The following is a 24,168-nucleotide window of genomic DNA, read 5'->3' as shown; positions in this document are numbered from 1 at the left end:
TGCCACGAAATGTTAGATAAAATTCCTGGTATTTGCCAGTAATTGGAAAATGGCTCAACACTTCAGAAACACAAAATCTTACAGTATTTTTGTCTAGTTTCTACTGAAAATATCTTAGTACGATTGAAATAAGACAAATTAAACTTTTAAGTACCTTTTCAGCAAAAAAGAAGAGCTTGTTTTAGAAAAATAAATCCTTAACATTGATGAAAAACTATTTAACTTTTAAGAGGGGGAAAATATCTTGTCATATGTGAAATAATCTCCCAATGGAACCAGAACTTTTTCATCAAAATTAAGGAATTGTTAGAACAAGCACATATTATTTCAACTGCACCGTTATTTACACTTCAAAATGGACAAATATACTTGGTAGGACTTTGTTCTTGCAGTGAAAAATGAGGTGTTTCTACAGAATAATAATCCAGAATGTGTCTCAAATCAACAGAGACACCAAACCAGACACAACATCAAGCTTTTTCTTTGCCTCAACGTTTCCCAGAACTAAACCCGGTTAAAACATCTTTAGAATAAACTGAAAGGAAGAGAGAAACGACGATGCTGGAGGATCTAGAAAGAAGATCTGTGTCTCTCTGCAGATCCGTTTCGCTCCAACCACGTGAAACTTTATAGCACACTAAGTGCTGCAACTAAAATGATGCATTTACAGGCTGAATTTACCAATATTTTCGTAGAGAGTTATGTTACTGCATTGAAAGATTAATTTAGTTTTACACAGCAGGGTTGGAGAAAGAAAATCCAAATTATTACTCGTTTGGCAATTTTTAATGGCAGCATAATAAATCGCAATAATAAGTACAAACAAAATCCCATTTAAAAGTCACTTGAAGTTCAAGACCATAGCCTATTGTTACTCCTTAAAGTTTTCTTTACCATTAAAGAAAACTTTACTAATTATGTCAGATTTGCATCTTTTTGGAGGCACTGAATAGGACAGATCTGGAGTTTTGCTTATGAAGATTATACCGTTTCAATACTATTACGTTAGGTGAAGACTCTGAAAAAGTCAAAATAATGCGAATATTCAATCTAGAACATCCAAGAAAGGTCAAATCTGAATTTAAAGCAGCTATAAACTACAGATATTTGCATGTTTTTCATCCAATAAACACTTAAATGTCTGGATCCTGAGACATCGCCTCAGTTTTTCTCCTCCCAGTCAAAAGTCCTTGCACCCTGTTTGACACACATGTTCATCCACCGCCCTGCAGCGGCATGTCCTCCAGGCAACCAAAGTGTCATGGCAACCGTACGGCAGCCACGGTAACGGCAGGCTCATTTTCATACTGATGAGGCCAGTTGCCGGGGAGGTCTGAGCCGCCGCCGCCGCTGCTGCTCGTCTCTCCTCTCCGGTGTCGCCCTGAAATTTTAATGACCTTTTTTTTTTCCTCTGCTTCTCGTTTTTCTACTCTCACGGTGCCCTCTGAGTGTGTGTGCGCGCGCTCAACTCGACTGTTCAAACATATACACACAGTGTGACGGGTGAGGAGAACAAAGGCGATGCGAGTCTGAAGACGGTAGACCGTTTGAAGGGCATGTATTTTTATACGTTAGGAGGACCTCCTCCAGTCTGCAGCTCCTGGCGTCTGCAGGTTTGACACTCAGCTTCGTTTCTGGGTTTGAGGATTTTAACGCGTTTAGGATGACTGGAGGCAACATGGAGAAGAAATCTGACTTAAGGTTGTATTTATCCTAGCAATAGCATACTGAGAACTCTAGGGGGCAGTAATTCACCAAGTTGTTCTCCAAAGACGAAGCATTCAGAGATTCTGACTTGTTGACCAGTGAAGGTAGGACCAGGCCTGTCGACGTAGCTAATTTTCCTGGACGATAAATTGCGATAAATGATATTATTATTATTAATGGTAATAATAATGCAAAATTACATTCTAAATTCTAATGAACATTTAACACTGGAAGTTAAACGTTTTAAGTGTCCAAAATAAATAAATAAAACAGACGCAACAAATAATATGAATTATGAAGCCTGCGTAGTTGAGACCAAAACAACAGACTGAAAATGGAAATGACTGAGCTCATTGTAGTTGATCATGTGTTTAATTGATGTATTGCTTGTTGCGACAGGTTTAGGTGGGATCAGTCATGGCGTTGGATTCTTTCATTGTGTCATTTTGATTCGCTGCTTCAAGGAAATTCTGTCAATCCATGTCTACCCATCAGATTTTACAATAATGACACATTAAACTGCATTTAAATTTCATTCTGTTTAATTAATATTCAAAAAGTTTAACTCAGAATCCACACAAGATGCACATCAAGCAGATGAATGTGTGTCTTTTTCTTCAGGGTAACAGAAAACACAGACTGTGGCCCCAGAATCTGTATACAAACCGATGAAACTAAACAACTATGAACGATTCACAACGTCCTCCACATGGACCGCTTGTTCTTAACCAAAGGTTTCAGGGTTTTAACGTAGAGCTGGAGTTTGAGCTGGTACATTGGAAACTGGAACTACAAGCCGCAGTTTTGAAATCGGGGAACATTTCTCCTATCATGCAAACACTTGATTCAGCAGGAAGAAATCCATTTAAATTATTGCCATATAAATTACCTGAGTTTAGTTTAGCACAAGAACAGAAGGACAAACACAGGAATGAATGGATGAGTAGTAAAAACGCCCGACCCTCCACTGACCCTCATCTGTTGAATATTTTTTCCTCCAGTCTGTGATGCAACATTCCTGATTCTCCCGATTTATTCCCAGAATCTCACACGGAATCCATCACTCCACCGTCTGTTTGGTCTGTATCCAGCATTTAGATGCTTTTCTCAAGGTGAAGTCGAACCTAAAGCCAGAAACCATAAAAACTGGATTACAGAAACATGGTTCAGTTAACTGGGACTGGGCGATTAATCGATACATTTTATTGATTAATCTGGACTTTTTTTCACCAACGCGCTCGTTGGGTTTCTTGTTAAGTTTCTTTTACAGCTTCCATTAATTTTATTGGCTGATTCTTTTCTATTTTTACTACTAGAATAAAGTTATAATATTTGAGGAATGCAGTCAAAGTGATACGACAATTAAGTCGTAATGTTACAAGAACACAATCGAACTAATATGAAAATAAAATCTTATGATAATTGAACTAATACGACAATAAAGTTGTAAGTTTATATGAGAACTCCCATGCAAAACTCAACAAAAAATAAACTATCCAAGCTTTTATTTTTGTTAATATTAAAGCTGCTTTTCTTCCTCATAATTTTAAGACATTTTTGTAGTAAAATTGCATATTTTTTTCTGCTGGTGGTGTGATTATACTCTTTTAAGTAAAATATCTGGCACTAATACTCGGTCACTCCCAAAAGGAACGATTGAAATTAAAGCCGCTTTTTGAATATGTTTTCTTCTATTTGATACTTCTATTTTAGAAAAGTAAGCTGGGAAAAAAAGTCAATTAAAGTTGAATCTGCGTGAAAAAAATCTGAGATTTTATTTTGTTGACTGTTCTTTCCAGAAGAAACAAACAAACGGCAGCAGAATCGGCTAATAAAAGCTAATTTGTAGCAGGAAGCTGCCAAGGACAGCTGCCTGTTGCCAGAAGTTGTAAAGCTAAATCTGCTGGAACCGCACAGATTCATAACACCATATCAGGATGACTCACCGCCGTTATTAATCGCTTTAATCTGAGGCAATCCTCAGACATATGAAGGAAAACTCGGCATGCAGCAGAGGTCGGTCTTCTTTCTCTCCAACCTCGGTTGTTTTGTCTTGCAGGAGGAGGAGAGCAGGGAGGATGAGAACGGGCGAATCGAGCCGGTTGGCCGAGCCGACTCCTGCATGGAGCACACCCCCGTCAGATCTCTGGAGTAAGTCAGCCAAGTCGGGTTTATTAATTAGCCTTCCTGTTTGCACTTCCCTCTTGTTTGCTATCCGAAGGGAAACGCTTGAGTGAGGTGACCTTTCTGCTGAATTTAAATTAGTTTCAAGGCAGATTTTACACTGCTATTCTATTGAAAAACAACATTTTCGCTATTGAACTCTTATCTCAAAATGTAGTTTTACTTGTTTAAGTCCAAAACTAAAATGGAGTCGGAAATGGTGTTTGGTTTATTAAACCAAAGATAAAACGCATGTTTTTTAATGTTCTCCCTCTGATAATTCATCAGCAGCTTGTTTTTACAGCGTTTCCTGTGCAGGATGAATGAGTTTGTCTTCTCTTTTCGACACTTAACCGTGTGTGAAAAGCTCCGTGCAGCAGGTTCTGTGTCGCAGTCCGGGTTTGTTTGTGCAAAATCTCACGTTAAAGCCCGCTCCCTGATTTACATAATTATCTTTTGTGGGAGCAGAATGATCCTCATCTCGCCGTCAGAGCTCGCCCACGCGCTAACCTGTTCTGCTCCTGTTATTAACAACTGTGCTTTGTTTTGTTATTTTGCTCTGTCGCATGCCTCCAGCTTAATATGCAGGTATGGTGTTATTATTCCTGTGATTTCACTGAGTCTGGCTTCCTCCCGCCTTCTTAGCTGTCAACAAGGGGGCCTTTTTCTCCCCGAGCTAATCACAGCCGTCGCATCTAAGCTGCGAGCGGATTAGATGGGACGGCTTTTAAAATATGCCAGAGTGTGCATGTTTCACAGCCAAGAAAACAGCTGAGAGAGGGGAAAAACACACCTAGACCATTGAGGTGGGTTTTTTATATTTAAAGCAGATTATGGATGTCCTTAAAGGGCAGGTATCCATAAAACCAATTAACAAACCTCTAACATTTGAGTAAATAGCCGCCTTTGCACTACAAGTTAAATAACGTTGAACATCAGGTCACACTGATGTAATTTGGCAGAATACATATGAAACTATGGAAGATGATTACTGCCACTGAAAAAGTAAACCATTTTGGCATTAATCGTCTGAGATCAAAAGTCAGACTTCTGAGAAAATGTCAACATTTTCACTTTTTCTCTCAAAATGTATTTTTTTCCCTCCAGAATTTTTTTTTTCTGAGTTTTGATCAGAATAATTCTGCTGAAATTCAGAAATGGAATAATTCTGGTAAACTTGAAGAATTCTCAACATTTTTATTCTCTCAACTGATTCCTCTTTTTTTCTCTCAAAATTTCAAATTTTCATCTTAGACGATTAAAGTCAGAATAATTTTGGTAAATGCTGAGAAAAAGATCAAAATTCCTTGAAAAAAAGTAAAAATCCTAAGAAAAATTGTAAAAGTTTCTTCTGTGGTCCTAACCTTCTTCCATTGAAAACTGCTTTCATTTGATTGATAAAATATTGTTTATCTTCCTATGGTTATTTTCAAGGTTCTGTTCCCTTCTGGGCCACATAAAGCTTTACGGCGGGCCGGATTTGGCCCCTGGGCCTTTAGTTTGACACTGTGATTTAAAGGGTCAAAGTCGCTGGCATCGTTTAGCCTCTCCTAAAAGCCATCCTGTGCAGGTCGCAGAAGGATAAACTGCGTCTTTTTGCTCTTTTTCTCCTTCATTTCCTGCTTCTTGCTTCCAAAATAAAAGCATCTGCTGTTCTGCATCTTGTTTGCTGCCTTGTGGTGTTTTTTTATCTTCTGTTATTGAGAAAATTAGACTAAATGACAATAAAAGTGCTGATAAAAGCAGCCGGTCGGCCCAAATTTCATCGACATGGAGTGAAAACAAGCCGATGAGTTGATCCCACATCCTGTTAGGAAGTTTTTACGACTTTTCTTTCAGCAGAGGAAGTTACATTTATCCTGAGGGAACTCATTTTTACTCCCCAGGATCAATTCGACAAGGTTTGTTTTCAAAAGTCCTGCTTTGTTTGTGTTTTTATTGTTTTTGTTCTGCAATAATTTGACGACTGATCATATTTTCTACTCCAGGTTTTTGTGAAATTTCCAGTCTAGTTCTTGTGCTTCACCACAAACATATTTTCTTGCTTAAAAAATAGCATCTAAAATGGGTGAAAAAACCACCCGAAGTATCAGGAAGACCACATTAAAAATCTCCACGAAGGAGAAAAATATAAAGAAATGAACATTATTTTATTCACTACGTTGCAGCACGTGTTGGGTTTTGGTCTTAAAAGTTGTGTTTTTTTTCCTCCATCATGATTTATTTGAAGTTTTTGTCGTTTGTCACCTTTGCAACATATTTTCATATTTAATTAGCCTCTTTGTTAATTCACCCCTTCAGTTTTATTCTGATCAAACCAGAAACCTTTAGTCACAGGTCCTGACAGCAAACAGCAGATTTAGATTATTGCTCAAGTCCTCAGTTGTCAAAGAAGGTAAAGTTCTAGAAATGTTTTTCTCCTCATTTTTCTGGATTTGAGGAACCTGAAGCTGCAAAATTATGAAATGGATGAAGAGATGAAATGACCAGGATTCGGTTAATTTGTCTGTTTGTTCACTTGATGCTTTCCTAACATTTTCCCATTTCCTTTAAGTGCAGTGAATCCAAACCTGATGAGTTATAAAAAAACAAAACAAAGCTTTGTTGTAACTCCGATAATCACATTATTTATATTTTGGTTTGATCATAACTAACTAATGTGGACCAGAACTACAGTTGGATGAAAATAAAACCATTAGAAAATAACCTGAACAAACAGAGAGATAATTAATGGTTAAATCCACACGATGAGTTCGTTTCATTTTCGACATGTTAGGGCCTTACTAAACAAAAATAACATAATAAAATTATGAAAACAGTCACAATATGATGAGAATCAGAAATCATAGTATAAGAATAAAGTCATAATTTCATGAAAATAAAGCTGTGCAAGAATGAGAATAAAGTCCTAATATGAGATTAAAGTAATATTTTGGTAATAAAGTCACAGTATTATGAAAATAATTGTATGAGAATAAAGTCGTTATATTATGACTTTATTCTTGAAATACTGCAACTTTATTCTGGTATTATTTCTGCTTTATTCTTGTAGTTTTATTATTTTAATTGCTTAATGTGGCCTTTATTCTCCATTGCACAAAATAAAAGCAGGTTAGGATAAAATGGAGCAACTAAAAGTGTAAAATGGGGGTTGAATTAACATGGAGCCTTTTTGTTGCATGTTTATTTTTGCCTTATTTCTTGTTTTTATTTTGTTTTACCCACATGCTGCCTCCTCTTCCCCTCCGCCACCTTTGCGTCTCCCAGAGACATTGTGAAACTGGTGGAGGTGTCGAACGACGGGGGGCCTCTGGGGATCCACGTGGTGCCTTTCAGTGGCAGGGACCGCAGGTAAAAATGACCAAAGGGCTCCGAGTGACCAAAACCTGCACAAAAACACTCCATATTTATAAAAGAAATAAAGCTGTTATGTCTTCTAATCATTAAAACCCCTCCTCACTTCTCTCAGCACAAGTTTGGTGATTTACTAAAACAAGAAAAGTATTTCCTTCTGGAAATATAATCTGTTCTGGATCACATCAGACCCAAATATACATGCACAACAGGCATTCCTCTCGGATGCCCCATTACTCCATCAAACCTGAATCCACCCGTATGAAACACACACACACACACGCACACACACACACACTCACTCATTTTCCAGCTTTAGCATCGTGAAACCATTTCCCAGTTTCCGATTTTCCATCAGGCTGGTTTTTGTTTTCAAACGGCCGTCGGATTCCAACATGGCTGCTGTTCAATGTGTTGTTGCGAAGCTGCGTTCACAACATTCAGCTCCGTGCAAACACACATGGAGAAAAGCTGAATTCAGCATCTGGTTTAGATACAAGCAGGATTCCAGTGCAGCAAAGAAAACTCTGGAATCTGAGATGAAAAATTTACACTTCCAGATGTTTAACGAACAGAAAAAGCTTTTGAGCTTCCAGAAACACAAAATCATAAAAATACTTTTAATCTCATTTCTAGTCGTCGTTATACACCTGAAATGAGACAAAATTACCTTTTCAGCAGGATACAGGAGCTTGGTTTAAGTCGATAATTCCTTAATATAGATCTTTTTTTTAAATGTGCTAGTTCCACTGACAGATTATTTTACTAACAAGACATTTTTCCAAACTTATGTGAAATAATTTACCATTTTATGACTTTAAACGAGTTACTTGTGAGCTGGGTTGTCTTATTTCAAGTGAACTAAGGCATTTGCATTAGAAACTGGACCAAAATTACCTGTAACATTTTATGTTTTTGCAGTGCATCCCTCATAAACCATAAAAGCATGAATCTGCCCCATAAACTCAGAAAAACTCTCCAGAACCGAAGCATAATATCCCCTTTCCCTCCAACTCCCAGCTTCATCAGCCTAAAAGCAAATTTATAATGCACTTTTCTTTTTATTGGGACAAACGTCATTTCGAGCGTAGCAGTAAGATTAAGAAGCCCGACTTTCATCAGAGGAATGGCTTCTCCTCCTCTTCTGCAAATCATATTGTGTTTTTTTTTTTACTGTGATTCAATCAAAAAAAAAATTCTCTACTTTTTCAAACTCCAGAACTTTTCATCTTACATTGAAATCAACCTAATTTACGCAGGAGCTCACGCTACCTCAAGAAAATAATGGTAAAGAAGAAGAAGAAGGAGTGATTATCTGTGTGAGGCTGACTTTCCTCCTGAGCTGCCGGTCAGTAATCCTTTCAGGTGGAGTTCGCCTCTGGGCGTAAACCGTTTTCCTCTGTCGGCTCAGCGTGGTTTCCCTTTGTGCGACTTTTCCCCGAGCCTTAATGACGTTCAGGGGGTTGAAGCACCTAGAAACTCAGCAGAGGAACCTGAACATGCAAACTGTCAGCAGAGCTGCAAACACAGCCTCCCCTGATGAGACGGACACGTTTCTCTCAGTACCTGCAGAATGAAGCAAAAACCAAAGAGCTTTAAATAACATCCTCATTTTTATAAGATCTAATTTACGCATCAAAGCAATAATTCATGTTCTGCTATCATCCAAACCCAACCTGAAACGTACAAAGCATCCAAGCTGATTATTTATTAAACATAAAGCCTAACTGGGAAAAAACTAAGTACACCCTTACTGTTTCCATAAGAGGTGAAAGGGAATAAAGCAGCTAAATAAGGACCTTCAAAGTGGCATTTTAAATTACAATAAAGTAACTGTTACCATCAGTTGTTATAAAAAAAGCTTCATATTTATATATACATGTAAACAACTAAGAGCCCACTGCATTGAAAGCCTCCTGGTTATTCCACCAAATATTGATTCCTAAATCTTTTAATCTTGAATTAAAAGTCTAAAACTAAAATATTAGTTTTGTTGTTTCTAAATGAATATGAATTTCTTTGCATTATTTGAGGTCTGAAAGCTTTGCATCTGTTCCTTATTTTGCCCATTTCTCATTTTCTGCAAATAAAAACTAAATTTTTGCTTGTAATTTCATAGACATGTTGTCAGTAGTTCATGGAATAAAAGAAAAATGTTCATTTCACTCAAACATTTACCTATAAAAAGTAAAATCAGAGAAACTGATCATTTTAAGTGGTCTCTTGATTTTTCCAGAGCTGCATATATTTAAGAAAATGACTTAAATTTTACTTCCTAATTTAACGCCTTGAAAATGGGCCTCTGTCTCTTTAAAAACATTTCTCTTTCTGAAACTCCACCTTCAGGGAGTCATCACATTAACCCTTTAACAACGTTTTTACCAGCGTTTCACTGAGAAGCAGCTCCTTCATTAAACTCAGCAGTTCCACCAGCTGTTTGCTAATTGCTGCTGGCTAGTCTGAAGGAGCTGACCGGGGGAGGGAGACGCTCTGCGAGACGCAAGCCTAAGTTTAGATGATCATTTTGTTTCTTCACTCGTCAAACTCGTTTTATTTTGTGTTGAATCTGTTTGACATGAGCTTTCGAACCTTTCAGGACTCTTGGCTTGTTGGTCAAGCGTCTGGAGAGGGGAGGGAAGGCCGAGCACCAGGGCCTTTTCCAGGAGAACGACTGCATCATCCGTATCAATAACGGAGACCTGCGAAACATCCGATTCGAACAGTAAGCCTGAAGCTGAAGCTGCTGTGGCTCAGTTTTCTGGAGCGTCTGATCTTTGCTTCAATCCCGAACCTGTCCCTTCGCTGTAACCCGCTGCATTTCTCCTGCCAGGCTCCTCTGATGTCTGCGCAGCGCCAAGCTAACCTTTCCCAGTTTAGCTCCTGTAGCTCCTAACTTCTGACGCTGACCCTGAAATCCTCTCTGCTGCTCCTCATTCCTGCTTTAACACTTTCTTCATTCCTAAATATGGAGGCCTGTTAACATTTATAGCTCCTGCTTTTCACGGCTGTGTGTTTGTTTTTTATTTTTGGGAAGCTTGTTCACATCAGTGTTGTTCTGAGAAGACAGAAATCTATCACACGGCTTAAGAAAAGACTCAGATATGTTCTCTAATTTAGAAAATAAACAAGTTATTCATCAATAGCTTGAATTGTTCAGTTTCTCATTTTTCAAAAGTCAATGCTTTAGCATCCATGCTTCCTCTCAGTCGGTAGCAAAGCTCAGAAAAAATTAAAGGAAGTCACTTTCTAGTTAGAAATGCCGTTTTGTGAGCATCTCTAACTGAGAAGTTAGTTTTTCTAACCCTAAAGCTCCAAACGTAAACATCAGTTCTGCTAATGCTAAAGTGCTATGCTAACATACCAAAAGCTAATACTGAACTGCTAATGTCTACAATGTTGACGTCAGTATTGTTAGTATTTTCATGACTGCTTTCTAGACTCTACCTGGACTTTATCGGTTGGTTGTTTCTTGGAAATCTGTCCATTTCTTAACAAGTTTTTTAAACTTACTTTTTGAAAAGTAACCTGCATGTCGACACAGATTTATCCCCCAGTTTGGGTGAAAGTAAACAGTCGGTTACAGTGTTGTGTTTAGCCAACGACCCCTAAACACAAACGTAAAACCAGACATGCACCGGTCCAGTTTTAATATCTATCGGTTCCGATATTGAAAATGGTTCTAGATCGGGTATCGATGACGTTGATCCCGATCCGTAAGAGCAGATCTATTCAGTCTAATTCTATGATTTATGCTTTGAGCGACGTCTTGCTTTATAATTTATTTTACATTATTCCTAGAAGACAGAAGGCTTGTTGCAGTTTATTTTTGTCGGTTTATGTATTTGGTTTTTATTCTCCTAACTGAACAACTGAAAGTTGTCGTTTCATGTCTGACCGAGTTTGTGAAACTGTTGGTGTATTTAATTATGTACTGGTGCAGAGTTGTCAATTTCTAATTCAATTTTTGTTTTTAAGTTAATTCAGGTTTGTTTTTCGGTATCGATCGCTGTTGGCTGGAACCTCAGATATGGGTATCAGAAGTGAGTCGGTGCAAATCTCAGTGAAAGCTGCAGAAAGACTTGGCAAGACAACCTGACTTCTCAAAAGCAATACATAAAGTAATGAGACACGACTTGAGACTTTTGCACAGTGCCGGTTTCTTGGCAGTAGAATAAAAAGTAATTCAATCCTTATTGTTCCTGTTATGTTAAAGCTCGCCTTCCAGCATCTGAAACATAACCTTTGCAGAGAGACGGAGAATAAACCTTCCAGGCAAAGGCACTTTACAAGAGCAGCAGTTGTCCTTGGTATTAAAGGCGTTTTTATCGAGGCGCGCTGCATATTACATCCTGTCTCCCACTCCATTTGTGAGGCCAAAAATTGTAAAGATGCCGTGAAAAGACCCCGACGTCTTTCGGGAACATTATTAGCAGCTGGGAATATGCGGCCAAAAAACCCTTCAAGTTTAAGTTGTTAGTCCATAGGAGGGGGAAGCGTTTCAGTTTCTGGAGCCTTTTAGTTTCCTAAACGTCCGTTCAGCTGTCAGGGTGTGCTGCACGGAAACAGGTGGTGCTAACAAGGCAACACAAGTTTCCACTCACACCTTCTGAAGGGGTTTAAAGAGGATTTTCTGTGAACAAGCCGACGCGTAGCGGTCTGCTTCATCTGCAGCCAAATGAGAAGATTATGTGATGGAGGAGTCGGGGAGGGTTCGGTTTCTTTTTAGAGCTGCTTGCGTTGGCAATAAGTGTTAATTAACATGTCAGATTGTTCAGGTGGGCGAAGATGGACATCTGGTAGGTGGAGTGCTTCACCAGGCGGCGACGTGATTAACACTGGATGAGTGTGTGATGCTCTTTTCATACCCAAAATAAAACTTCCCCTGCTTATCCTCCTGTTGTTGTTTCTCTGCTCTTTGTTGTAGAGCTCAGAACATGTTCCGCCAGGCCATGCGCTCCCCGGTCATCATGTTCCACGTGGTGCCGTCGTCCATGAAGGCCCGCTACGAGCATCTGTCGCACGCCGAGAGGAACCCCTCGTTTTCCTCGGGGCGCTTCAGCCCAGACTCGCTGTCCGGCGTCGACCACAACCCGCAGAGGATGAACCGCCACGGATCCCAAACGCAGACCCACCCAGACCCGAACAACGGCTACCCACCTCTGAGCCACCCTGCCGTCACGGCAGCCAAGCCTCCCACAGGCCACGCCCACTCGCCTCAGAGGGCGCTGAGCTCCACGCCCACGCCGGGGTTCACCAAAAAGGTGGGGCGGCGGTTCAACATTCAGCTCAAGAAAGGTGAGATGGAATACAATCCACAGGATTTTAAGGCTAATCAGTTCTTTTATGTTCCAAAGGGACTTTTTATGCACATTTTGTACCATATTTTGGTTTCTGCTGCTTATAAAAACAGCCAAGGTGTTTATAAAAAAAAACATTTCTTGGTAATGCATGGTTCTCATGTGACATCACACTTCCGGGAACTTTGTAGGTGACAGCCATCTTGGTAGGTGTCTGTAACTTTCCTCGCTGTCCAATCACAGTTATACCACCGCAGGTATTTAATTAGTTTGATACAAATCACCATTTTTTGTGACTGGTATCCTAAAGAAGCATATTACAAATGGAAATGATTTTTAAGAGCCGTGTTTGTGGGGACGTGATTGCAGTCAGACCCATATAGTTACCTAAAACGGAAGCGATAAATAATAATTATCGTCATTTTTATCATTATCACGATAGTGCCACAAAATATTGTGATAAAAATTTAAGTCCGTATCACCCAAACCTTGTCTGTAATGTTCTATTTAAAACTAAAGAGTCCATTCCCTTATCTTAGCATAGAAATGGTCTTGATGAGCCTCCACAGAATCACCAGAACCGGTCCAGTTGATGTGAAAGTGAGAACCGAGTGAAGCTGCAGTCTGGGTCAGGACTGAGTCTTCTCTGCGGTGCGGTTCTGAGTGACAGCTGGCCCAGGTGGTGTGATCCTCTGCCAGCAGGATTTCAGGTGTCAGCGCCAGGAAGCTTGTTGCTAAGCAGCTGCTGGTCCCTGAAAGGAGTCTGACGGGGCTGCATCGTGTGTCACTGCAATCCTCACCCAAATCTGTCCGCTCTCATTGGACTGGGATCAATCCAGACTGACAAAAATAAAACGACAAAAAAAAACGGCACCCAGCTGCTTGTTGCTTCCTTCGGTTTGACGAAATCCAAACTAACCGAATAATAAAAACTGAGAAATAAATAAAACCTGTAATTAAGGGGGAAACTGTAGCTAATTTGAACTGTGTTGTGTTTATAAAACATGTAGATATAGTCTTCATTTTCGTGTTTATGAATCTGTTTAGTAGCTTTTTGAACTTATGTGAAATATTTTTTTCCTCTCCACTCAAGCAGCTTATCAGTAAATGACAATACTCCGTACTCCTCACTGTTTATTTTTTTATTTCTTTCATTCACAGTTTAAAGTGAACATGTCGCATCTTAACACAACACAAAAGTTCAGCAAGAAAAGGAGTAGTTTGAAGAAAAACAATCCTATATAGTCTGCTATTCCTGCCAAAAACTTACTAATAAAAACTAGCAAACAATTTCTAAGAACTAATTAAAACGAGGTGGATTAGACAATCAAGGAAGTCACAAAAAATAAAACAAACTATAATGGAAAACCCAAAATTGTTATAAAACTGTTCTGCACATGCATTCGGATCTGTGATAAATAGATACGTTTGTTTTTGTTTTTATGAATATTTTTAGCCTTTCGAACTGATGTGAAATAGATTTTTTTTTCCTCACACAGGCTGTTTTCATCAGCTGTGGGCAGATTACGATACGCCACAGTCAGTCGGATGTTCAGCAATGTTGAGTATGCATTACCCAATGGAGGCATAATCAAAATACTTACATTGTTTTTATTTCTGCACCTAAAAATCAACCAAAGTATGAAAAAAACACTAAAATTACTACCATAACCAATACAACCAAAACGGTATTTAACTAATAAAAACTAATTTAAACTGGTAAACACACTCTAAAAGCTAAATTAAAAATAAAAACTAATTTAAACTGGTAAACACACTCTAAAAGCTAAATTAAAAATAAAAACTAATTTAAACTGGTAAACACACTCTAAAAGCTAAATTAAAAATAAAAACTAATTTAAACTGGTAAACACACTCTAAAAGCTAAATTAAAAATAAAAACTAATTTAAACTGGTAAACAAACTCTAAAAGCTAAATTAAAACTGAGTTAGACAAGTCAGTTTGTTTCTCTAACTTGTATTTTAGCCCCGTTCACGTCCAGAGAGGCAATCTGTTCTCATTCCCCCCGTTTTGTTTGCCGTTTTCAGAGCGGACACTCGCAGGGATTAACGGCGGTTCCCAGGAGCCGCTGTGGCTCCTCGTTTTGTTCCGAGTGCCGATTTAAGCCGACGGCTTCGAGCGCAGATTAAACTCCCGCCTCAAATCAGACACCGGTCCCCTCATAAATCCTGTCAAGTATCAGAATCAATGGGAGTCCTGGAGATGGCCGAGGTGTGTCCTAATCACGCTAATGAGTGAAAGATCCTCCTCCTGCTCCGGTTTACTGGAGGAAGCGCCGACAGAGGCTCCTGTCTGCAGCGGGAAGCTGATTGCTTCATCAGTGTGGGGATTAGTTTGAGGAGACAGGATGGGAAATGTTTTACTGTTGTGGGATTAAAGCCAACACTCTGATAAAACCAGCATCGCCCTTAAATAAACTTCTTTTAACAATAGGTTTACACAGCAGAACATTATTTTGCAGGATGAAGGTTTTCACAGGAGGTCTTCCTCAGCTTGGTGGTGATAGAGGTCATGAAACGGCAGCAGAAGCATCCAGACATGCTAACGGAAGCTAAGCTAAAGGACTTAGCAGAACTTTCTCTCTCACAGAGAGACTGAGTTTATTTATAGCAGGATTTAATCTGACTGGATTTAATCTGACCGAATTTAATCAGACTGCATTCAATCTGACTGCATTCAATCTGACTGGATTCAATCGGACTGGATTCAATCGGACTGGATTCAATCGGACTGGATTCAATCGGACTGGATTCAATCGGACTGGATTCAATCGGACTGGATTCAATCTCTCTGGATTTAATTTGACTGGATTTAATTTGACTGGATTTAATTTGACTGGATTCAACCTGGCTGGATTCAACCTGGCTGGATTCAACCTGGCTGGATTCAACCTGGCTGGATTCAGTCTGGCTGGATTCAGTCTGGCTGGATTCAGTCTGGCTGGATTCAGTCTGGCTGGATTCAGTCTGGCTGGATTCAGTCTGGCTGGATTCAGTCTGGCTGGATTCAGTCTGGCTGGATTTAATTTGACTGGATTTAATTTGACTGGATTCAACCTGGCTGGATTTAATCTGACTGGATTCAATTTGACTGGATTCAATCTGACTGGATTCAACCTGACTGGATTTAATTTGACTGGATTCAACCTGACTGGATTTAATTTGATTGGATTCAACCTGGCTGGATTTAATCTGGCTAGATTCAACTTGACTGGATTTAATTTGATTGGATTCAACCTGGCTGGATTTAATCTGGCTAGATTCAATCTGGCTGGATTCAATCTGACTGGATTCAACTTGACTGGATTCAACCTGACTGGATTCAACCTGACTGGATTTAATCTGGCTGGATTTAATCTGGCTGGATTCAGTCTGGCTGGATTCAGTCTGGCTGGATTCAGTCTGGCTGGATTCAGTCTGGCTGGATTCAACCTGGCTGGATTCAACCTGGCTGGATTCAACCTGGCTGGATTCAACCTGGCTGGATTCAGTCTGGCTGGATTCAAGGCGTCCATCATTGTCCGTTCTCTCCTCCTTCCTTGTGTCCTACCACACTCCTTTCCTTATCCGTCCTTCTTTCCTTTCTGTCCTTACTTCCTTCCTTACTTACTTCCTCACCTCACCCTCTTCCTTACCTTCTTCCTTGCCTTAAAACAAAGGATCTGGGGCAAAAACTTGGCATCTTGTGGTCAGTTTAGTGGCAACCAGAAAATGATTGATTATAGATTTTCCACGTAGATAATTATCCAGAAAATCTGCAAAGGTTATTTGAGGAGACTGAAGCGTTTATTTGAATATAAATATGTTTAAATATAGACATAAATCTGGTAACTCGCTGCATATGCCAGTTGTCGGCTGTTATTTCCTGTAAACATCTGATGTAATTACCCAGATACATGTGTCGTGTTCTCCTCCTCGTTCTGAACTCTTTCTCCTCCATTGTTGCCGTGTCTTACATCAGATCCATGCGAACCGTGCCAGTTGGATCTAAACGCGTTTTTACTCACTTCTGCCTTCAGGTCAAACCAAATCCCACCATTAAATCTTCCGTCCTTTGCTTTTTGTTTTTCCCGAAGGCCCTGAAGGACTCGGCTTCAGCATAACGTCGCGTGACGTCCCCATCGGCGGCTCCGCTCCGATCTACGTCAAGAACATCCTTCCCCGGGGGGCCGCCATCCAAGATGGCCGCCTTAAGGCAGGAGACCGGCTGCTGGAGGTGAGACGTTCTCTGGGTTTAAACGTGATGAGAGTTTCAGTCAAACCTGCCTGCCAACTGTTTTGTTAATTAAAGCTCCTGGTTTTGATGTGGAAATTCTGCGTCTTGTTCAGAAATCAAAGCGTTTTCCCAAACTCTCGTGCTGCAGTGAGAGAACGGCGTCTAAAGTTGCATCATCCCTCTTTGCAAGTAATTTGCATAACAGATTATCGCACCGCGAGGCTCAGACGTTCTGGCTCAAATCAGAAACTCAGCGGTGAATCTCAATGTAATTATGTAAAAACTGACTAAATCTGTTTGGAAGACACTTTGTGGATTAAGTTTAAGAAAAGCAGACGCATCTGCTTGTGTTTAGTTTGTAATCCTCCTTTAGTAGAATATTTTCAGTCTGTTTTCGGTTCCTCCTCTCGACCAAAATCACTTCTGATTGGTCAACTGACCAGTTTCTAAACTGATAGATTTCTTATTGATTTTCTGCTCAACTTTCTGACAATCGTCTTTATGAGGTTTGATGGGATGGTTGACAAAACCGACAGATTAATTTACTTTAAGTTCGCATCTACCAAAGATCCGACCATCCACCCAACGTTTCAATAATTGATCTCGTTATCGATCCATCCATTCATTCGTCAGGCCTTGTGTTTATCTAATCATTTCTGTCTTCATCCGTCAAATCATCCATCCAATATGCTGTTCATCCAATCATCAGTCCGTCCATCCAGTCGTCCATCTGTCCATTTGTCTATCAGTCATTCATCCATCAGTCCATCACTCATTCATTTTCCCATTCATTTACTTTTCAAATTTTCAATCCTCCGTCCATTTAATCCACTCTTCACTTCCTTACATCACTAAAACAATATTTAGAAATTTAATAAAAACAACAAAGTCTAATGTGTTCAGTTCACAACCATGAACTTACATTGTTTGCAATGATTAAAATAAAGGTTAATCATTAAATCATTACAATTTCTGTACATCAGTTTAAACTTCAGTGGAGGAATCTAAGTTTTCCTCTGTGATGACGACATGTTTGCGTTTTGTCTGTACTGACACAATGTTTGCGGTTTCTTTGTGATGACGCCATGTTTGCGTGTTCCCTGTGATGACGCCATGTTTGCGTGTTCCCTGTGATGACGCCATGTTTGCGTGTTCCCTGTGATGACGCCATGTTTGCGTGTTCCCTGTGATGACGCCATGTTTGCGTTTTGTCTGTACTGACACCATGTTTGCGGTTTGTCTGTACTGACACCATGTTTGCGGTTTCTTTGTGATGACGCCATCTTTGCGTTTTGTCTGTGATGACGCCATCTTTGCGTGTTCCCTGTGATGACGCCATGTTTGCGTGTTCTCTGTGATGATGCCATGTTTGCGTGTTCCCTGTGATGACGCCATGTTTGCGTGTTCCCTGTGATGACGCCATGTTTGCGTTTTGTCTGTACTGACACCATGTTTGCGGTTTGTCTGTACTGACACCATGTTTGCGGTTTCTTTGTGATGACGCCATCTTTGCGTTTTGTCTGTGATGACACCATGTTTGCGGTTTCTTTGTGATGACGCCATCTTTGCGTTTTGTCTGTGATGACGCCATGTTTGCGTGTTCCCTGTGATGACGCCATGTTTGCGTGTTCTCTGTGATGATGCCATGTTTGCGTGTTCCCTGTGATGACGCCATGTTTGCGTGTTCTCTGTGATGACGCCATGTTTGCGTTTTGTCTGTGATGACGCCATGTTTGCGTTTTGTCTGTGATGACGCCATGTTTGCGTGTTCCCTGTGATGACGCCATGTTTGCGGTTTCTTTGTGATGACGCCATGTTTGCGTTTTGTCTGTACTGACACCATGTTTGCGGTTTCTTTGTGATGACGCCATGTTTGCGTGTTCCCTGTGATGACGCCATGTTTGCGTGTTCTCTGTGATGATGCCATGTTTGCGTGTTCCCTGTGATGACGCCATGTTTGCGGTTTCTTTGTGATGACGCCATGTTTGCGTTTTGTCTGTACTGACACCATGTTTGCGGTTTCTTTGTGATGACGCCATGTTTGCGTTTTGTCTGTGATGACGCCATGTTTGCGTGTTCCCTGTGATGACGCCATGTTTGCGTGTTCTCTGTGATGATGCCATGTTTGCGTGTTCTCTGTGATAATGCCATGTTTGCGTTTTGTCTGTGATGACGCCATGTTTGCGGTTTCTTTGTGATGACGCCATGTTTGCGTGTTCCCTGTGATGACGCCATGTTTGCGTGTTCCCTGTGATGACGCCATGTTTGCGTGTTCCCTGTGATGACGCCATGTTTGCGTGTTCCCTGTGATGACGCCATTTTTGCGTGTTCTCTGTGATGACGCCATGTTTGCGTTTTGTCTGTACTGACACCATGTTTGCGTTTTGTCTGTACTGACACCATGTTTGCGGTGTCTTTGTGATGACGCCATGTTTGCGTGTTCCCTGTGATGACGCCATGTTTGCGTGTTCCCTGTGATGACGCCATGTTTGCGTGTTCTCTGTGATGATGCCATGTTTGCGTGTTCCCTGTGATGACGCCATGTTTGCGGTTTCTTTGTGATGACGCCATGTTTGCGTTTTGTCTGTACTGACACCATGTTTGCGGTTTCTTTGTGATGACGCCATGTTTGCGTTTTGTCTGTGATGACGCCATGTTTGCGTGTTCCCTGTGATGACGCCATGTTTGCGTGTTCTCTGTGATGACGCCATGTTTGCGTGTTCTCTGTGATAACGCCATGTTTGCGTTTTGTCTGTGATGACGCCATGTTTGCGGTTTCTTTGTGATGACGCCATGTTTGCGTTTTGTCTGTGATGACGCCATGTTTGCGTGTTCCCTGTGATGACGCCATGTTTGCGTGTTCCCTGTGATGACGCCATGTTTGCGTGTTCTCTGTGATGACGCCATGTTTGCGTGTTCTCTGTGATAACGCCATGTTTGCGTTTTGTCTGTGATGACGCCATGTTTGCGTGTTCCCTGTGATGACGCCATGTTTGCGTGTTCTCTGTGATAACGCCATGTTTGCGTTTTGTCTGTGATGACGCCATGTTTGCGTGTTCCCTGTGATGACGCCATGTTTGCGTGTTCTCTGACGCCATGTTTGCGTTTCCTCTCTGACGCCATGTTTGCGTTTTGTCTGTGATGACGCCATGTTTGCGTTTTCTCTGACGCCATGTTTGCGTTTCCTCTCTGATGACGGAATGTTTGCGTTTCCTGTCTGATGACGCCATGTTTGCGTTTCCTCTCTGACGCCATGTTTGCGTTTTGTCTGTGATGACGCCATGTTTGCATTTTCTCTGACGCCATGTTTGCGTTTCCTCTCTGATGACGGAATGTTTGCGTTTTCTCTGACGCCATGTTTGCGTTTTCTCTGACGCCATGTTTGCGTTTTCTCTGACGCCATGTTTGCGTTTTCTCTGAGGCCATGTTTGCGTTTTCTCTGACGCCATGTTTGCGTTTTCTCTGACGCCATGTTTGCGTTTTCTCTGACGCCATGTTTGCGTTTTCTCTGAGGCCATGTTTGCGTTTTCTCTGACGCCATGTTTGCGTTTTCTCTGACGCCATGTTTGCGTTTTCTCTGACGCCATGTTTGCGTTTTCTCTGACGCCATGTTTGCGTGTTCCCTGTGATGAAGCCATGTTTGCGTGTTCCCTGTGATGACGCCATGTTTGCGTGTTCTCTGTGATGATGCCATGTTTGCGTGTTCCCTGTGATGACGCCATGTTTGCGGTTTCTTTGTGATGACGCCATGTTTGCGTTTTGTCTGTACTGACACCATGTTTGCGGTTTCTTTGTGATGACGCCATGTTTGCGTTTTGTCTGTGATGACGCCATGTTTGCGTGTTCCCTGTGATGACGCCATGTTTGCGTGTTCTCTGTGATGACGCCATGTTTGCGTGTTCTCTGTGATAACGCCATGTTTGCGTTTTGTCTGTGATGACGCCATGTTTGCGTTTTGTCTGTGATGACGCCATGTTTGCGGTTTCTTTGTGATGACGCCATGTTTGCGGTTTCTTTGTGATGACGCCATGTTTGCGTTTTGTCTGTGATGACGCCATGTTTGCGTGTTCCCTGTGATGACGCCATGTTTGCGTGTTCCCTGTGATGACGCCATGTTTGCGTGTTCTCTGTGATGACGCCATGTTTGCGTGTTCTCTGTGATAACGCCATGTTTGCGTTTTGTCTGTGATGACGCCATGTTTGCGTGTTCCCTGTGATGACGCCATGTTTGCGTGTTCTCTGTGATAACGCCATGTTTGCGTTTTGTCTGTGATGACGCCATGTTTGCGTGTTCCCTGTGATGACGCCATGTTTGCGTGTTCTCTGACGCCATGTTTGCGTTTCCTCTCTGACGCCATGTTTGCGTTTTGTCTGTGATGACGCCATGTTTGCGTTTTCTCTGACGCCATGTTTGCGTTTCCTCTCTGATGACGGAATGTTTGCGTTTCCTGTCTGATGACGCCATGTTTGCGTTTCCTCTCTGACGCCATGTTTGCGTTTTGTCTGTGATGACGCCATGTTTGCATTTTCTCTGACGCCATGTTTGCGTTTCCTCTCTGATGACGGAATGTTTGCGTTTCCTGTCTGACGCCATGTTTGCGTTTTCTCTGACGCCATGTTTGCGTTTTCTCTGACGCCATGTTTGCGTTTCCTCTCTGATGACGGAATGTTTGCGTTTCCTGTCTGATGACGCCATGTTTGCGTTTTCTCTGACGCCATGTTTGCGTTTTCTCTGAGGCCATGTTTGCGTTTTCTCTGACGCCATGTTTGCGTTTTCTCTGACGCCATGTTTGCGTTTTCTCTGATGCCATGTTTGCGTTTTCTCTGACGCCATGTTTGCGTTTTCTCTGACGCCATGTTTGCGTTTTCTCTGACGCCATGTTTGCGTTTTCTCTGACGCCATGTTTGCGTTTTCTCTGACGCCATGTTTGCGTTTTCTCTGACGCCATGTTTGCGTTTCCTCTCTGACGCCATGTTTGCGTTTTCTCTGACGCCATGTCTGCGTTTCCTCTCTGATGACGCCATGTTTGCTCCGGTCCAGGTGAACGGCGTGGACCTGAACGGCCGGACGCAGGAGGAGGTCGTCTCGTTGCTCAGGAACACTCCGATGGGCGGTGCGGTGGGGCTGCTGGTTCTACGCCAGGAAGACGCTTTCCCACCCAGAGAAGTCGTAAGTCTCCGCCTCCGCTGCTGCTCTTCATCCCTTCATCTTCCTCTGTGTGTTTTCTCGCAGTGAGCTGTCACAACTTTTCACTTCGCTCCGTCTGAGCGTGCAGATCGATTTTCCCGCCCTGTCGCTGCTCTCCTCTGTTATCAGGAGGCAAACCCGCAGAGATCTCGCTCTTTATCTTTATCTCTCCTGCTTATTCCCCTCTGCATCTCTTCACTTCCGCCTCCATCTGTGTGTTTTACCTCAGAGCTGACTCTCAGATTGATGGATGTGGGAACAAGCAGACAGACGCAGGCCAGGTTGCAAGAAGGGAGGGAATAAACAAACTGGGCTTGAATATCAATCAGGCGCCATCCTCACATCTCACTGCCGACAAACGGAGACGGAAATCTTTATGATTGAAACGTGTCTGGAGTTTCTAAACGTTGAACTTGAAGATTTATCCAGGTCTAAATACAGATAGACTTGAAAACAAAGCTTTTAAATCCAAATATGCCAATTTTTGCAGCTTTTTGAAACTTATTCAGGACTAAAGAATGCATCCTATTTCTTATATTCATCTGTTTTGTTCCCTTTTCCAGAGTAAAATTGTCAAACATCCTCTAACTTTAAAGCTGCAGTATTTAACTTTTATAAAAAAAAAAATTTTATTTAAATATTTATTAACTTTCACTCTGGTATGACTGTGCAAAATGAGACAATTTCAAAAAATCAATCTACATCGAGCTTCTATTGCTGTCTACAAAAATGTGACCAAAATCAACCAATCAAAGCCAGTAGGAGGGTCAGAGCGTTGTCAATCAAGCTCATGTACTCTGTTCAATGTATTAACAGCAAAGAAACAACTTATTGTTGCAGGAAAACTATTTATCCTCTGTTATGCCTGGCTACGTTAACTAGCCTGAATATCCATAACCGGCTATACTAGATTGAGGATGATTGATGGCGCTAAGCCCCGCCTCCTGGCTCTGATTGATTGATTCTAGTTACCACTGGGAGAAGGCAGGGGAGCTTGATTTTTTTTTTTTCAGTTTATCTGTCTCATATTAACCTGTCATAACATGGAAACAGTTTCAACAAATATGAACAAATCTTCTGTTTTTATTAAAGTTGCATACTGCAGCTTTAACTGAAGTGTAAAAATCAATAAGTTTGAATTTTTTTGGGGTTTTTTTAACATGTAGTGACTCAAAAATATCTTTATAGTGTGTTAAAACTTTAACCTGCACTAAACTCTGAATGTCCGTTATCAAGCAGCAGCAGTTTTAAATGAAAAAAATTCAGTTAAATTCCATAATATTTCATTTATCTCAAAGGGAAATTAAATGTTTTCCTCAGTGATATCCTGTAAGTATCTTCAGAGAGTCGTTGTGGATGGTGATTCTGTGGGCAGTGAGAATGTATTTTCACATTTTTGAAAGTAAACTTGAACTTTGAACTTGATCTCCAGTAGCAGTGAGTGCTGCAACTAATCTGAAGAAGCCTCTGACTGAAGACTGTTGCTGTAAGACAGTTTTGTTACTATTATGACAGGTTAAGAGATCAAAACCGGAGCAGCAGAGACACCTTCGGTTGTTAGCTAGCTCTGCTAATCCACCTCATTTGCTTTTGCTGCTCCACTTTAAATCTCCGCCTGGCTGTGTGGTTGCAGAGATGTTGAAGTAGGGGATACAATCCTTATACTGATTGATGGAAACAATGGTTTAAGCTTCCTCTGTTCTCTTTGGGGTCAAAGGTCAGGTATTATTCCATGCTTCCATTTCAAAACCAGTTTGATGGACATTTTGAATCATTGACACAATTTTATGCAAATTCCAACTGTCTGCTGATTTGAGGTCAAGTTGAAAAATTTGGAGGTATTACTTCTTCATGACTTCTTCACACTGACAGAAACAATCCCTCTGCATGATTCTGCCACCACCATGCTTCACAGCTGATTCTGTAGTTGGCTAGAAGTGGCAACAAAACACTTAGATGAGTATATGCATACATATGAACCTCTGTGTATAAATTTCACCTGATGCAGACTATAGAAATATAATTATTTAATCTTTTTATCAGCAGAAAAAAGTTGAAGTGAATCAAAAATGATGCAATACTCATGGCCACGATGAGTGGATTTAAATTTCTGACTGTAAGTTGAATTTAAATGAATCAACAGGCACTCAGTCTTATAAATTACACCTAATGCAGAGTAATGAAAACATAAAATCAGCAGCTGTTACATTACTGCCACAGGT

At 41.0% G+C, this 24,168-nt stretch overlaps 1 protein-coding gene across 6 annotated transcripts in view; it reads left to right on the top strand.

Annotated features, from left to right (window-relative positions):
• LOC106929164 (partitioning defective 3 homolog) overlaps positions 1–24,168 on the top strand; it is a 254,421-nt gene that overhangs the window by 110,786 nt on the left and 119,467 nt on the right. For 4 of the 6 annotated variants that reach the window (XM_088014942.1, XM_088014938.1, XM_088014939.1 and 1 more), the window contains exons 6-11: positions 3,767–3,858; positions 7,138–7,221; positions 9,821–9,946; positions 12,149–12,519; positions 16,619–16,758; positions 21,800–21,928. In XM_088014942.1, the coding sequence (XP_087871068.1) occupies positions 3,767–3,858; positions 7,138–7,221; positions 9,821–9,946; positions 12,149–12,519; positions 16,619–16,758; positions 21,800–21,928 (942 nt within the window). The remainder of the gene's footprint in view (positions 1–3,766; positions 3,859–7,137; positions 7,222–9,820; positions 9,947–12,148; positions 12,520–16,618; positions 16,759–21,799; positions 21,929–24,168) is intronic. The other 2 variants (XM_088014940.1, XM_088014941.1) reach the window with 2 other exon arrangements.

Source organism: Poecilia mexicana, unplaced genomic scaffold (genome assembly GCF_051168715.1).
Source record: "Poecilia mexicana isolate PSO_F unplaced genomic scaffold, ASM5116871v1 scaffold_17, whole genome shotgun sequence".
In the NCBI taxonomy this organism is placed as follows: Eukaryota; Metazoa; Chordata; class Actinopteri; order Cyprinodontiformes; family Poeciliidae; genus Poecilia; species Poecilia mexicana.
This window is presented reverse-complemented; position numbering and strand designations above follow the sequence as displayed.